Source organism: Agrilus planipennis, unplaced genomic scaffold, assembly GCF_000699045.2.
Source record: "Agrilus planipennis isolate EAB-ADULT unplaced genomic scaffold, Apla_2.0 scaffold283, whole genome shotgun sequence".
Taxonomy (NCBI): domain Eukaryota; kingdom Metazoa; phylum Arthropoda; class Insecta; order Coleoptera; family Buprestidae; genus Agrilus; species Agrilus planipennis.
Genome location: NW_020438960.1, coordinates 130582 through 147896, shown reverse-complemented (window position 1 = coordinate 147896; position 17315 = coordinate 130582). Strand labels below are relative to the sequence as shown.

At 32.4% G+C, this 17315-nt stretch overlaps 1 protein-coding gene and 1 long non-coding RNA gene across 8 annotated transcripts in view; one reads left to right on the top strand and one right to left on the bottom strand.

The window, feature by feature from the left end:
* The first annotated feature begins 2032 nt into the window (after window positions 1-2032).
* Window positions 2033-17315, top strand: part of LOC108742195 — a 34178-nt gene continuing 18895 nt past the window's right edge. For 2 of the 5 annotated variants that reach the window (XM_025975158.1, XM_025975159.1), the window contains exons 1-5: window positions 2033-3387; window positions 3457-3535; window positions 5060-5159; window positions 5884-5971; window positions 16152-16904. In XM_025975158.1, coding sequence (XP_025830943.1) covers window positions 2128-3387; window positions 3457-3535; window positions 5060-5159; window positions 5884-5971; window positions 16152-16904 — 2280 coding nt within the window. In that variant the 5' untranslated portion in view covers window positions 2033-2127. The remainder of the gene's footprint in view (window positions 3388-3456; window positions 3536-5059; window positions 5160-5883; window positions 5972-16151; window positions 16905-17315) is intronic. The other 3 variants (XM_025975156.1, XM_025975157.1, XM_025975160.1) reach the window with 3 other exon arrangements.
* On the bottom strand, window positions 5984-13916 carry LOC108742198. 3 transcript variants are annotated; one of them, XR_001938627.2, is made up of 3 exons: window positions 12869-13916; window positions 12240-12666; window positions 5984-12155 (listed from the first exon to the last, which is right to left on the bottom strand). It is a non-coding gene; the product is annotated as an uncharacterized LOC108742198 (long non-coding RNA). The 3 variants fall into 3 exon arrangements; XR_001938625.2 differs by having other exon boundaries at window positions 5984-12373; window positions 12466-12666; XR_001938626.2 differs by having other exon boundaries at window positions 5984-12666; window positions 12869-13394; window positions 13461-13916.

The following is a 17315-nucleotide window of genomic DNA, read 5'->3' as shown; positions in this document are numbered from 1 at the left end:
GGGGTGTGCTCAAAATATATTCTTTAAATCGCAAATAAAGGGGGGTATCAAATTAGAAAATTCACACTGTACACTTTCTTATGCATTTCCCGTTATTTTATTTTTTCAATCTTTTGTATAAATTAATGATAATTTTAAACAGTTTTATTCTGTGACTCTATATACTTCTCCCTTGCTTTATTTATTATATCTCTATGATCCAAACAACGGTTTAATTCTCCATTGTTGATTATGTAGGTGGTTGTATTTTTTGAACAAAAAATCATGTTCTGCCTTATAATAAATAGGTACGTGCAATATTTTCAGGTGAGAAAGGCGTTTACGCTTATTAATATTAAGCAAAATAACAAAAAACTGTCATTGTGTGTTATATTATGTATAAATTTTTTTTTGCAACAGAACATTGTTTTCGTTGCAATCGTGTTTAATTTGGTAAAATCGTTGTCGTCAAAAAGCTTAGCAATTGCTCGCGAGTGCACCCCTTCGGCTGCTGCCAGTTCGGACAATTTAAGTTCAAATGATAATCCTTACGAGTGGCGTAAACTTGTCGGCTCGATTAGACGAAAAGTTCAACGGAACCCTACTTCAACAAACAATGGCGAAAAGGGTGGAAATGGGTCGGTGTCGCGTAAAAATTCCCTGACGAAAAGCAAATTTGACTTGTTCAAACGTGAAACAAGTCGTGAAGAGATCGGGATACAACATAGGAAGGAAAAAGGGCCGACCACAAGTAAAGATGAAGGAAACGTACCAAGTGTAAGCAGAACATCTAAGCTGGTGAAGCAAAAAAGCATCGAGTTGTCACCTAGTAAACGGAATTACTTTCGAAAATGTTATGAAAACGAAAAACGCAAATCAAATAAAGTTTGCCATTCTAATATGGACGTTTCTGCTAATAAATCAACCAAAACCGACGTGATGTTAAAATCCAATCGATCTAGTTTTAAAAATAAAAAATCGACCAAACAGAAAAACCAAAGAAACGTTAGCAGAGAAGACTTTTTAGCTGCTACCATGAGGATTTTTTTAGTCGTTTCGCCACCCGGAGGAAAGATACAGGTATGTTATTAAGAACATAATACACGATTCCTTTACTTTTGTCCTACGTCTCTTTAAGGATTTCTAAAGACGTTTCAGTTAATACCTAGGTACTCGAATAATATCCACATTCGTTCAAACACTTCAGAAGGTTTAAAATAATGTTCAACTTTTTGTAATTACAATCTATTTTATCCTTTTTTTTTGGGTGAGGGTCGGGGAACGCTAATATAAAATGGGGAATTATTTGTCTTTCTCTTATTATTTTCAGCACGCTTTCGTATTTATTTATTTCAGAAAGTTTTACTCAGTCTGGTTTGTCTATATTTCAATTTTATAATTAATTTTAGAAGTAAATGTTTTTTAATATTTAAAAGAGGTTTTTTTAATTTTATTATATTAAAAAATGTTTCACTGCCGAATAATGTATTTCTTTAAATTTTGTATTTCTAGGAATATGCCCTTTAACATTGTTTCAATTCGAGCCTTCTTTGGTGTAGTACCCAGTACTATTTATTCTTATCAAAATAAAAGGTTAAAGTACCTAATACAGTAAAGTATAATCCCATTGCACACAGAAATAATTTCCGCTTTTGTTTAACTTCCGCTTAAATGTAGGACAGATGCAGGACGATTTTTCTTAAAGAACAACCCACATGCAGCTTTTCCGTCTTAAAGCAGTCTCGCGAGCAGGGATTAAATGAAATAAATTTACCCTATGTGACAAACTCTCAAATGAATGTTCTAATTAGACAATTGCGCTCTATTAGCTGTAATATCAGCAAAACTGACATTCGAAAACAAAGTGTAAATAGATACTTATTACACTTTTAGATGATATTTAAACGGGGGAGTCTACAGGGAGGGTGTTTAAAGAAAGAAGTTGCTTTTGAAGTATCTACCTATACGGTGGAATGTGAAAACTACTATATATCTTGTTAATTTTTGTAACNTCAATCTGGAAATCCAAATTTTCTAGATAGAAACGTTTCACAATTTTTCAAAACCCTCATGGGTGTCGTCGGTTTACAGTTACTATGATTACTGTTTTTTCTTGCATTTTAAAGGTAATTTTTATCAGGTGACGACATGACCAGCGATGAAAAATTATCAGAAGAAGTAGTCTCCGTTAACCGAGATGTTTCGTCCTTAGAAGCGATTAAGGATACGTGCCAGAAATCCGCAACCTGTAATGTAGCCGAAATAGTAAACGAAGAAGGTATCGAAGAAAAACCTGATCAAGATTTTTCTAAACTATCCGAGTCGGAGCAAATAGCTAATGACATTTTGCAATCAATAATAGCTTCGACGTTCTGGTCACTCGAAACACATTCTTCTACCGACAATTTCAGTTTCGAAGAAAAGTGTTCTTATATCGATGACAGTGGAATTGATATGACCGATAACTATCCGATACCCACGGAGTGCCGAGAGCCGAAAAATTTCTGTGCGGAGGAAAAAAGTGAGAGTGCGTTGAAAAAAATGATGCCGTATACTGTATTTACCGATAACAATATCAACAATATGTACGGTGAAGTTAAATTTCGTAGGAGAAGTAATTCATGTCAAGAAAGAACGAGCGACGACTTTAAAAATGTTAATAGAAAAACCAGTATCGTTGGGGATGATTTTGAACAATTTTCAAATCGAAAATCTACGTCTTCTGATTCTATCGGGAATAGTAACAGAGGGTCTTTATATTCGGTGGAAGAATACGACGAAGAAGAAAACGAGGAATATATTATTAATAATAATAATAATCGTCACCGAGACCCGAACAAGATCAGTCCGATTTCAGCGGTGAACACCGTACTTGTCAATAACAGCACCGCAACAGTCGAGAAAGAAAAGCAAAAAGAAAACAAAGCTAGAAAGAAATCGATATTCTCCAACATATTTAGCAACAAGAAAAGCAACAAAGTTTCAAAGAAGAGCACCACTCTCGATTCTCCCTTTTCGTCATATCAGTCGGAGAAGCCGTTCAAAATCTCATTGATAAACGCCAAAAAGTACCGCTCGGCAGTGGACATTCGGGAACCACAACAATCATTAACTAAAAGGATTTCGAAGCTCCTGTACAAAGACGGGTCCAATCTTATTAGGAGATCGTTCAGTTTTAGAGATCTTCAGCGAAAGAAAGAGAAGGATATTACTCGAGAAAAATTGGCCGAAATGAAAAATATGGAATGGGCGGCTTCGTTGCAGTCCCTCGTCGAGAGCGACATCGGAATTAGTTACGACGATTTGAGTTTTGTGAATTACGACGTTCAAAATAGTTTATTGGCCGAAAAAATCGAACCATTACGTCCTCACAGAGCTATATTACGAACCCAGAGCATGTACGAAAACGTAAGCAATTTTATTTTAGCGATTACTTTCAAATCGTACTAATACATATTCGTTTTGTTTTTCCATTAGGGGTATGAAAAAAGTCGAAATTGTAATGAAACAAGGGACTCGTCCTCATCCGTCCCTCAGCATTCCCAATCAGCAGTAGGTAAGAAATTTAATTGGTGTCGTATGTAGGTATACAAACATATTGGGTAGTATACAAACTGTCTAAATGTCTGCTCTAACACATAAACTTAGAATCATAAGGTTACGGTAGGAGAAGACAACACTCACAAAGTGATTTCATTAAAGGAGATACATGGCAAGGACAACACTCGTTTAGTGTCTCCTCCAACTGCAACGTTTTAATCATTAACATACCCGTCCGTCAAACCAGACATTTGGACAGTTTGTATGCTATGCACTATCCAGCCAAATTACAAACTAGCCAAGTAGAAGGTATTTCTTTTTAATGTATTTTAGCAGGTTTCGTAAAATAAGCAATTAGAAAAGGAAGAGTGTGACAAAAATTAACATAACAGTGTGCAACATTCCCAATTAAATACTGCAAATTTTAGTAGTATGTTATTTGTTTTTCAAATCGAATCGCCATGTATGTCTATTGCTTACAGACTGCGGTATTTTTAATTTGTAAATTCCAATTTGTCGTCCATTTTATTTACTTATTAAAAAATTGGATTACTTGCGCTCAAGTGGTAATGTAAATCGGAATGTTCGCAGCAACGAGCTCATCGTCATTATGCACTCCAGCAACTTGAGCCGTTGCAGTAAAAACATCAGCGTTATTGAATTTCTCAAGTTTCATTTTTAAAATTTTCTCGTTGGCTGACGTACCGTCTAACCCATAGGTGTATAAAAATAATTTTCTAATTAGTGGAAGCTGTAACATTTTTTTTCGATGTTTCGCCGATTAACATTTCAAACATTCAACACCCTAAATACCTTTACAAATAAATTTGTGTACGTATACATGCACCAGTAATTAATGATATTGATTTTTCGGCAGAAATACAAACCCCTGTTTATAACTTGTAAACAGGTAAAGTTTGCATTGGATATTAATTAAACCACGCAAACCTTTAATTAAATCCTTGTTAAATACCGCGCCATGCTGTTTCAGCAAATTTCCGAAATAAAACAACAACATTTTAAAAACAAAAATTTGGCCTCGTGTATTTTCGTAGTAGCACCGTATTTTTATTTCAATAAAATAAAAAGCGCTTGAAAATTTCTGTATAATGTACGGCTTCTTCATAACTTTTACAGTAAACTTTATCAAACTTAAATCGCTGTAGATACGTAACCCAGAATTTCACAAAAAAAAGTTTATTATTAGTAGGCACCTAAACCTGATAGGTACTTGTCTAAAGGTGATAACCTTGGCTGGTAAAAACGCCTAAAATCTGGGTTTTATGGGTTTGTTAAGTCCAAAGTTATACAGAACTATTACATACATTTGATTTTGTTGTGTTAAAGTTGATTAAAAAAAAAATAGGAAGTGACAGTGTGGCAAAACAAGATTTGTAAAGGATATTGATAATTAAATTATTCTAGTGATCATGTTGAAGTAGAATAAAATCAGTTATTATTTTTTTTATTATATGTTAACTATTTCAATTACCAATTGGTTAATTTTGTTATGGATACAATATTATTTTTTTTCTTTCAGAATTGTCAAATTCAGGAACAGACATCTCCCTGATAATTAGTAGCGAACCGTGTCATCATAAAGAAGGAAATGTTGAAGATACGTCAAAAATTTCCGAAATGTAAGCGTCATCTTTTCTTAATATTAATGCTTTCACCTTTCAGCGTACCGTAAATTTTTCAAAACTGCGAAACTACTTACCGGGATTACTTTTTGATTTTCGCTTATAATGATACACGGGGATTTTTTCATTTCCGTTTTGAAACATTATCATTTGTTGGTTCGGATATTATTTGTGCTCTAATTCGTCTTGTTTAATATTCCACAAATCTAACCGGTTTCATTTTAGAAAATACCTTCACACGTGGAAAAAAGTTATCCCAAAAAGGTCTACGTAACTTTTTACAATTGTATTCATATTATTTCTCCACACGAAGAAGGACGCTTTGAGCCGAAACAGTTATTGTCATTCAATAATAAAATTTCTATTACATTAAACGTTAAGTAAGAGAATTACAAAATCAGTTTAAATTTCCGTAAGCGAATAGTTAAGTCCTTCTTTCGAATAATTTCGCAATAAATTTATCAATGTTCTACCTAGCTGTTTAGTTTAGGAACTTTAATCATTACGTAAATGATGAGTTTAAGAAAGTTTAAGACAGATAAGTCTTTCTGAAGAGGCAGCTTAATGACGCGGTTTTTAACATAATTTGCTACAACAACTTGCATACATACATAATAAGCATAAATGATAGATTGCCAGTTTAAAATTTTATAAAATAAATATCTATTGCAGATGCAACGCAAAATTTAATTAATAATATACAACGTTTAAATTGTTTCAGAAAAACAAGCGACAGTGTTAGTGAAAAGTCGAACGATCCGAAAGAAAATTGGGGTAATTCATCTCCTCCGTTGTTAAGTCTGCATTTGGTGAGTCCCATTTTTATTTTTTTTTTTTTTTGATGTAAATGTATCCATATTTATGTACATAAATTTATACATTTGAGCACGCGTGAGGGGTGAGCTAATAGTTAGAACGTACCAACATTGCAGAATCCAATTATTGCCAATTATGCCGGAAGAAATTTATTAAACTAGCACATCAGATTTCATTAAGAAAATTTACCATAGATTAGACGAAATTCCGCTAGGCGATAACTGCGAGTACGACGGTACAAGTTAGTTATGTTGCTGCTAAAGGAAGTAATCCATAAATAATTAAATTATTCTACCCCGGCTAATAATTTGCATGTGTTAATAGTTAGGACCGAAATTAATATACGAAATATTTACGCGGTAAAATGCCAAGATCGAATTGAGATATTCTGCTATCATCATCACCATAAGGTCGTCAGTCCTAAGACTAATTAGACCCGCACCTCCACTCATTCCTACTACTTGTGAATAGTAATCTACTCTAGGTCTACCAGTATCCTTCTTATTTCCTCTTTCAGTTTCTAATATGTCTCCAAATAACTCTTCATGTCTCAGGAGATGTCCTACAATCCTACCCCTAATTTTCCTCATTGACATTCATCGCACCCTCTGGTCTCCTATTTTATCCCTGTAAATCTATTTCTAAAGCGGCCCTGCCTTTAATATTACTAATTGGTATAAAATGGAAAAAAAAACATGCCAAGTTGCTAAAATAGAAAATATTATTCTTAAATAGAAATAATGTTACGGTGGTGTCTAGCAAGTTGCTATGTTTCATTTTGTAATCGCAAGCAAAACCATCGAAATTTTCGATTTAATGTAGCGCACGGGAAGGCTTGCGATGTTTTTGCGTGAGCATTAACCAAATGATGGAGGTTGATAAGGGTTAAAGGGGATTTCGGATGCAGATAAACGTACTTAGTGGGGTGGTTTTAGAGAACTGCTTGCTGTGTTAGCGTGCGTACATTTCCAACTAGTCAATAAGGCGATAAAAGGTATTTTAGTGCATTTTTTGTCATGGCACAACGACAGAAAACGGAAACGTTATAGGATTTTTATTACTACATAATACACAAATGTATGTAGATGGTAAAATAGGGAAATTCGGTAGGAGAGCGAGAACGAACTGCGAAATGCAGTGTAAGAATAATGGGGTGAAATTCCTCGAGAAACCATTAAGAATGTTATTACTAAGATGCCTTGAAGGCTGCAAATAGTAATTAAAGCCCGAAAAGGAAATAATTCGCTACTCGGAGACTTGTTTCAATCCCAAGTCAAATTTCGAGTAAGTACGACATAATATCGCATAACGTCGTACGTTAATTTTATACCTAGATATATTTTGCGATATTTCATCAGATTGCTACATTTACGTTTAATTAAGTTTGCTGCTTTATGGTTGTTGTGTTACCGTAATGTATTTTTAACTTGTTTGAATATTTTTCGGAAAAATAAAACAAAAAAATCAATCGGTAGATTTCCTTTGCCACAAATTTCCGAAGTTTATAATTTCTTTAGATGCTCATTCACGCAATAAGGTCGATGTTTCCATTTGAACGAACTTAACATTGAAAAAACGAATTTCCAAGAATAGTTACATTAATTTTAATTAATACGTTGACGTCTATACGGTGGTTGTGCAATATGGGGCAGTTCATCACACTACCAAAAGAAAACTATCGTTAAACTACATTAAAACATTAACCCCCCCATCCCCTCAAATGAAAAAGACAATGGCATAGTCGGTCGATCATTACCACAAGTAAGAAAATGTAAATTCCACCGCTGTGTACAAATCGAAACCCAAGGGCGAGGGGAACTTTTACCCATCACAATCTAAACTACCCTGGATAGTATTCATTTTTCGATGAAAATGTTACGTCTGTGAAGTAGGAGAGTAGTATTTTTACCAAAATTTCAAAAACTTTTGAATTTTTTTGGAGGAAAATTATCGTAGGATAATGTGTTAAAAAATGTATACTATCGATTACTAATCATAAGATTAAAACTTTGGTTTTTGATATAATTACTTTGGATAATTTGGGACCTAGCTGGATAGTATACAAACTATCCAAATGTATGATTAATTTGAAGAATATGTTTGGGATCATTAGACGGTAGAAGTAAACAACACTCACTTCTCTTACTGTAACCTTATAATTCTAAACGTATCCACTAAATCAGACATTTGAACAGTTTGTACACTATTATGCTTGGCTAGTTTACAGATTAGCCAAAATAAACATATTAAACATGACACATATAACTACAGCCAGGCGGCTTTACTCTTATGCTTAGCAATCGATAATATTTTCATCGTACAAGGAATAAAGAAATAATAAATATTTGGTAGGGTAGGTTAGGCTGCGATGGGTAAAAGTTCCCCCTCCTCGTCCTGGGGTTTCGATTTGTACAGAGCGGTCGAATTTACGTTTTGACTTGATGATCTTTTTCTACTCGTCGTAATGATCGACTAAATATGCCAGTGACCTCTTCATTTGGGCAGGGGGGGTCAATCTTTTAGTCTAGATTAGCAACAGCTTTTAATTCGATTTTAAAGCCGTAATGTCTAGGGTCTGAACTCTAATAATGTGGGCATAATTGATATGGAATTTTTATCACTAATGACTATTCTATATTTGGTAAATCTGCGACGCGGTCAAAATTGATGGCAGCGTAAACTGTGACAAGTTTGTTTATATATTATCTGACTCGTCGTCGTCTCTATCATCGTGAAATGTGATTGGTTTTTCGTCGAACGAAAATAACCGAAAGGACTCTCGTCCTTACAATACCGTACTACGCATATCTGTGATCCGAACCTGAACCAGTTTTCAGTGTACCGTCGCGACGCTATCATCATCCCAGTCATACCCTGCGCTTAATTAAAGACGCCGTTTTTCCGACACACATCATACCACGCGTTTTCTCTCTCGTATTTTTTAAATCGAATTTTACAATAATAATAAACAGTATCTGTATACCTTAACAATAATTTTAAGTACATCGAACGTAATGAAATGCACTTATTTCCATTTTACAAGCTCGCTCTCACTGAAACAATAATAAAAATCTCCTTTTTGAAAATTCGCATTTGATCTGTCTGTAAATAAATAAATAATAATAAATTGCCGCCGCGATAATTCTTATTTTTCATAAGAATATAATAAATGTCACATCAATGAATTATTTTTCACCGTAATTTTTATGTTAATGGTGTTATAATAATATAATACTGAAATAATAAGGTGAGTTTTTACCGTTTGAATAAAGCAGTAGATGTTAAATGTAGGGAAATAATCCATACTTGCAAAATACACATTAAAAGTTAAGTATTTACTAAATTAGCATATAATTACAAACACAACTGTTTATAGCTTCATTTCCTAAATTTTCATCAAGTATGATAATTATAATAAAATCGATGTAAGTAGTTTTTTTATTGAATGCTGTAAATCGAACTGTTATTTGTTAGCAGCACAAAAACGTAACTGTTACTGCAACATGTACGAATTTCGAAAAACATTAATTATGTACGATAAAATTAATAAGCAAAAATGTAAACGATAATTGAATGTGGAATCGCGCTACTTTTTAAGGAGAAAAGTTTCTATTTTATCAAAAACCAACGTTTTGTCTTTAATTCTTAGACTTTTTTGAGAAAAGTTTTTATGTTAAAAAATATTGGTTTCCAAATGATGTGGATTAGGTATCGGTTGTATTATGATATAATACGCTAGATAAGTGTAACTTTACAATATAAATAAATTAAAATCACAAACTTAAATCGTTAAATCGCTGTATGTGATAATTTTGTAACGAAGTTTATTCATTACAAAAAATGTTCTATAAATCAAATATGTAATGTCTATAGTTTGGCGGAGGTAGAGGCTTATCATACATGCTTTTAAATTTAAAATTGAGTTTTATATATAAAAGATAAAGTCTCAATATTATCTAAATTGTAAACACTATTAAAGGTCTGATCCATAGAACTCTTTTTGTAGGCGGATAAGATTTGCTACAAAATTGTCATTTATATTTTTGCTATAATTGTACATAACAAATGTCTATGGAGACTTGTACAGTTAAAATAATTCAAGCTACAGGAATACAACTAGAGACACAAAAAAATTGGAAAATTTAACGTCTAACAGAAAATATGTTGTGTTTGTAATGCAAGCGCCGATTTTTTACGAAATTTTATTAGGGTAGAAATAGAACAATTAGTTGTGACTGTTCTTGTTTCCATTATAATCACAAGAACCGCTTTAAATAGATCCCCAGTCCCCCTCCCTTTTAGAGTCGCATTATACAAGTAAATGTACATATAAAACAAACATTATTATAGGCCCCCGTGGTATTTTTTGGACCAACCTTTATTACACAATACGTATATATATATACACATTAGAAGCAGAAAATTCAACGGCTGTCCGACGCGGAGATGGATTTGGCTGCAATTTTCACGCTTCGGGTACGAAACTCCGGGAAATCATGATAAAGTCCTGTAAAGTCAACATTCAATAAAGAAATAATTTTTAAGGATAAAAACTTACCAACATCGTCTTGTACGAAGTTATTAAACAAATACAAAACAATAAAAGAAATATGCCTTGTTCTTTTGTAAATTACAAAAGAATATCAGAATAAATGGATCCCTATAATACTCCTCATCTGAAGAATGCAAATAAATCGGGTAAAAAAGACGGGGTTAATTTTTTTTTAAAGATACCCTATCGTCTAATTTCAGAAAAGAAAGCTCAACATTCTCTCTCGGGTAGGAACTCCCATCGAGTAAATACAAGGAGGTTATGTTGGACTTTCTTGTCCTTGAAATCAGATTCACACTTTCTGTACAATACCCAAACCGAAAATAGTATTTATCCTAATTTTAGGGATGTAAGCGCAACATAACCTACCAGCTAAGAAACGCCATTTACTATTTACTAGAAAAGTATTTTAACATCCTTCGAGTGGAAACAACTCGGAGGATGTTAAAAGTCTTTCCTTATAAGTAGTAAATACGATTTCTTACCATGGTGGGGATGATATTGCGCTTTCGTCCCTGAAACCAAGAAAAAGTATCGCACTTTCGGTTGGGGTATGATGAATAAATTTTTATTCGATGTAAAACCTAACCTAGGTACATTTGGCCTTCTATGAGGAGATTTCAATCAACACTACAAAAGCTGTTCTTAATGTTACACATCGTTATTAATAATTGTAACTTACTAGGTTGTTTAGTTAGTTACCGACTCCACAAAAGAGACAACATTTGAACACCACAATAACCAACCAAAAAAAACTAGTATGCTGCAATTATTAACAACAATGTGTAATATTAAGAGCATTTTTTGTAGCATTGATAAAACCCTTAATAGAAAGCGAAACGTCGATTGTGTTTTAGATCGAATAAAATAGTATATTACACACCAAGGGAAGCAAGTACGATACTCCCTCCTAGGAGGGGGTATAGTAGTTTTTTCACGAGGCCCGCATACAATTTTGGGATATACCTTAACCGAAAGTAGTATTTTTCCTCATTTTAGGGACTTAAGCTCAACATAACCTCCCAGGTAAGAAACACCATTTACTATTTACGAGAAAAGTATTTTAACATCCTTCTAGTGGAAACGACTCGGAGGATGTTAAAAGCCTTTTCTAATAAAGAGTAAATGCGATTTCTTATCCTGGTGGGAATGTTGTGCTTTCGTCCCTCAAATCAAGAAAAAATATCGTACCTTCGGTTAGGATATTGTGAATAAATTTTTATTCGATGTAAAACCTAACCTAGGTACATTTGGCCTTCTATTAGGAGGTTTCAATCAGCACTACAAAAGGTGTTCTTAATGTTACACATCGTTATTAATAATTGTAACTTACTAGGTTGTTTAGTTAGTTACCGACTCCACAAAAGAGACAACATTTGAACAGTACAATAACCAACCAAAAAAAACTAGTATGCTGCAATTATTAACAACAATGTGTAACATTAAGAACACCTTCTGTAGCCCTGATAAAATTCCATAGTAGAATGCGAAACGTCGGTTCGATTTTACATCGAATAGAAGGCTATTAACCCCCGTATTTTTGGCTCAACTTATTTGCATAAAATGCATCGTACTCATACCGAAAGTCCGGCAAATCCTCTTGTTCCCACGATGACCTACCCTACCTGAAACAATAAGAAAAGACATTTACTATTTTGTTCGAAAAAATAACATAAAAACAATTTCGAAACAAAAAATTGATTTTGTACCTTTTTATCGATTGTGAATAGCAAAATCCTCTTCATTCTCTGCCCATTACACTTCGTACCACACCATATTCGCCTGTTTACTCCCCCACGTAAAGTTCGTTCTTCTAATTATAATAAACACAAACGCAATGACCCTGTAAATATAAAACGAAAGATACAATTAAACAATACAAGTTTCAAAATCGACAAGCAAGAAAAAATAAAAAAAATTATAATTATTAGTTACCTTGTTTGAAATCGCTGATATCGTTGATTATGATTATTACATCTCAATTCTCGATTATTACATACGTATAACCTGCCTATGGAAAAACAAGACAAAGTATTAATAACAATTTGTTTCTTAATTAAATAAGTTAATTTACATCGTTATAACCGTCTGCTTCTTGTGTATTTTCTTTGTTGTTTATTCTTTCAATGGCTCATTCTGTAACAAATGAAAAAACATAAAATATTCGTTTCGTCTTAATTCTTCTACTTTTTTGGCTTTTATTTTGTTTAGAACTTTCAATGAAAACATTTTTGTAAGATAAGACAATAGAATAAAATCAATAAAAATTACTTGACTAAGTTTCACCGTTTCAAGTGTTTTTTATTTGTTGTATTAGTTTTGTTTTTATAGTAATTACCTCCTTTTATGCGAAAGACAGCCTCGAGATGCAAAGTATGATGTACCTTGGTCTTCTTCTAGGTACTTCACAGATTGTGAAATTTGTCTTCTTTCCATTTAAATTTCTAACCTTAGTAAGTAGAATAGAGAGACGGGGTGATTGAATCTGTAACAGAAACAAAAAAACAAAAATTAACTTAATATAATAGCTCGATTGTTTCGGTCAGTTGTCGTTGATAATCTAAGAAATCTCGTCGTTCCTGAAACAAGTGAATATGTCAGAAGAAAAAATAATCAAGTGTGAAATAAAAAATAACTTACAATGTTTTGTAAACATCAGCATCACATCACTACACTTGCTGAAGTACCTAAAAATTCGCGTTCTTTTGTCACTTGATGTGAAAAAGAATTTCAAACAAGCGATAGAAAAAGTACACATAAAAAATATCAGCCTCCCAAAAGGGGCACAAATGAAAATTACATCAAACTCATACCGATGATATATATTCGGCGAATCCTCTTCTTCCCACGATGACCTACCCTACCTGAAATAATAAGAAAAAAGTTGAATATATTTTAATTTTAACAAAAAACAGTATTTTTCAATTTACCTTTTTAATGTTTGTGAATAGCATAATCCTTTTCATTATCTGCTAGCTCCTCCAGCCCCTTCCACCTACTGCATCTAACACACACACACACACTAACACTGAAATTACCAGATCAGCTCTGTAAAAAGAAAGAATATTAATTAAGCTATTCATATTTCCTAAACAAATGAAGCATTACCTTTAATGTAAGGGCTAATCCACTAAAACAGGCAGACTATATTAATGCATCTGCATTACAATTTGGAATTTTTTCTGAAACAAGAAAACAAACATCAGTTGTTTTCAGCATAATATCAAATTAATCAATTATTTTTCTTCAGACTTATAATGAACTTTCTTTTGCTAGCTAAATAGACAAACTCAAATTGACCTTCTTTAATATGCAGAAAATAGAATATTTTTTTAATTCAGTCCATGAAACCCAATTAAAATTATTATCAACCTGTAGCCCCGGCATGTAAATATTAAATACCTACTAAGACATTAATTTGAATGTAATATTTAAGTAGGTATTTATATATTATAGAATATAAAAATATAATACACAAAGGCCACAAAATATTGCCTTTTTGTAATTAATAATTACAAGTTGAGGTTGCGAAATTAAGAAAAATATATTATTAAAACTACGATTTTAAGAGTGTTCAAAATGGCGACCAGTATTAACAAGGTATCAAAAACATTAATAAGGATAACATGAATAAAAAATATAGTTACCAAAATAATAATGCTCGCAATGAAAAGCGAATGCTCTGAAGAAACAAATGATAATAAATATTAGCAATAACACAAGATTTTTTACAACAAATTAAAAATTCACGCAGGATAGTTGAACCTCCCATTGCCGACTACGCAGCAGAGAAATAAAAAAATGGCCGCGTAAACCATCACTGTCAAAGCCGTCTTTTATAATTATTTTGTTACTATGAGAATTTTACATATAGATTTAACAATTGGAATAAACTTTAAGACAATTTATTGTTAATAATATATATTTCGTAATTCCTATCATTAGCTAAATCCGCAAAATCATTATCTGGTATTATTTTTAAATTTTTAGAAATCATAGAATCGCGTTGCGTTGTTGACAAGGTATATCTATTGTTTTATATCAAAAATGTTTAATGAAATAATCAATTAAAAAATATAGTTACCAATGCGAAAATATGCATTTGAAACGGCCAATTCCACAAGGAAGTGAAAAATAAGTAATTTAAGTAACAATATTAATTTTTATGCAAAACATTTAAAATTCATACGGAACAACTGAATGTTGACCACCCACTACGTAGTAGAGAAACAAATAAAAGAAGTATGGCGGACGTTTGACGTGTTCACCATCAGCCTTCTTTATCTTTACATAAGCTCATATTTGTACTGATTTAAAAAATATAACCCTTTTATCGTTCATTACGTATTGGGTAGGGTTAATTAGCAATTTTGATGAACACTCCAATTTTTTTTTAATTAATTGGTTATACATTTATTATAAATTCATAACTACAAATACATATACCTAGACAATACAATTTTAGTTTTCTTATCGCTGTCACTAATTATTTACTAATTGTCCACGTAATTGCATTTTATGTCTTAATCTTGATCTATTGTCTTAGTTGTAAAAGGAAAAAACGTTTCGCTTTTTTCCTTTCAATAAAATTAAGGATATAGAAGGTATCTCCGTTGACAATTAGTAAGTAATTAGCAATAGTAGCACATATAAGAAAACTATAACTACCTATGTGTTGTTTATATGTACGTGTCTATTTGTAATTATGATTTTATAAAGTACGCAATTAGTAGCTGGAACATTTTATATTATTGTAAACGAAATATAATAATTTATGAAAATAATTAGTATGAAATTATAAAAATCCTTGTATATCTTATCATATTTCGCCTTTTTAAAACATCTTTCGCTTTTTTCTAACGGCAAAAATGGTGGACAACACGTGGGCGGCGAAAGGATTATACATGTACAGGTCAATGAACTTCACCTGTTCACCAAATTTTTTAAAATTGGGTATTGGTATATACCCTGTTTTAAGTGAAATAATTTCGACATACCTTAATAAGGGTGAAATTCACAAATTTCAGATAAATCACCACCAAAAAACTTATTTAAGACCTTAACATTCGGAACCTTATGGACAGAACTTGCCCCATGTGCGTTATCATAGATGTAAAACATAGGTGTAAAAAAGTGTCGAATGTACCAATAAATGTGTGTTACGTCAACTATGAAGAAATGGTAGAAATATTCATTTTTACGTCCTAAATAAATTCTAGGGCAATTTATGCGTCCTTTTGTCTATCTTTTGTAATTGATTATAAACGTGGTGATTTCAAATTGCTACCAGAATTTTCATAAATTTATTAATATACGGGGTGTGCTCAAAATATATTCTTTAAATCGCAAATAAAGGGGGGTATCAAATTAGAAAATTCACACTGTACACTTTCTTATGCATTTCCCGTTATTTTATTTTTTCAATCTTTTGTATAAATTAATGATAATTTTAAACAGTTTTATTCTGTGACTCTATATACTTCTCCCTTGCTTTATTTATTATATCTCTATGATCCAAACAACGGTTTAATTCTCCATTGTTGATTATGTAGGTGGTTGTATTTTTTGAACAAAAAATCATGTTCTGCCTTATAATAAATAGGTACGTGCAATATTTTCAGGTGAGAAAGGCGTTTACGCTTATTAATATTAAGCAAAATAACAAAAAACTGTCATTGTGTGTTATATTATGTATAAATTTTTTTTTGCAACAGAACATTGTTTTCGTTGCAATCGTGTTTAATTTGGTAAAATCGTTGTCGTCAAAAAGCTTAGCAATTGCTCGCGAGTGCACCCCTTCGGCTGCTGCCAGTTCGGACAATTTAAGTTCAAATGATAATCCTTACGAGTGGCGTAAACTTGTCGGCTCGATTAGACGAAAAGTTCAACGGAACCCTACTTCAACAAACAATGGCGAAAAGGGTGGAAATGGGTCGGTGTCGCGTAAAAATTCCCTGACGAAAAGCAAATTTGACTTGTTCAAACGTGAAACAAGTCGTGAAGAGATCGGGATACAACATAGGAAGGAAAAAGGGCCGACCACAAGTAAAGATGAAGGAAACGTACCAAGTGTAAGCAGAACATCTAAGCTGGTGAAGCAAAAAAGCATCGAGTTGTCACCTAGTAAACGGAATTACTTTCGAAAATGTTATGAAAACGAAAAACGCAAATCAAATAAAGTTTGCCATTCTAATATGGACGTTTCTGCTAATAAATCAACCAAAACCGACGTGATGTTAAAATCCAATCGATCTAGTTTTAAAAATAAAAAATCGACCAAACAGAAAAACCAAAGAAACGTTAGCAGAGAAGACTTTTTAGCTGCTACCATGAGGATTTTTTTAGTCGTTTCGCCACCCGGAGGAAAGATACAGGTATGTTATTAAGAACATAATACACGATTCCTTTACTTTTGTCCTACGTCTCTTTAAGGATTTCTAAAGACGTTTCAGTTAATACCTAGGTACTCGAATAATATCCACATTCGTTCAAACACTTCAGAAGGTTTAAAATAATGTTCAACTTTTTGTAATTACAATCTATTTTATCCTTTTTTTTTGGGTGAGGGTCGGGGAACGCTAATATAAAATGGGGAATTATTTGTCTTTCTCTTATTATTTTCAGCACGCTTTCGTATTTATTTATTTCAGAAAGTTTTACTCAGTCTGGTTTGTCTATATTTCAATTTTATAATTAATTTTAGAAGTAAATGTTTTTTAATATTTAAAAGAGGTTTTTTTAATTTTATTATATTAAAAAATGTTTCACTGCCGAATAATGTATTT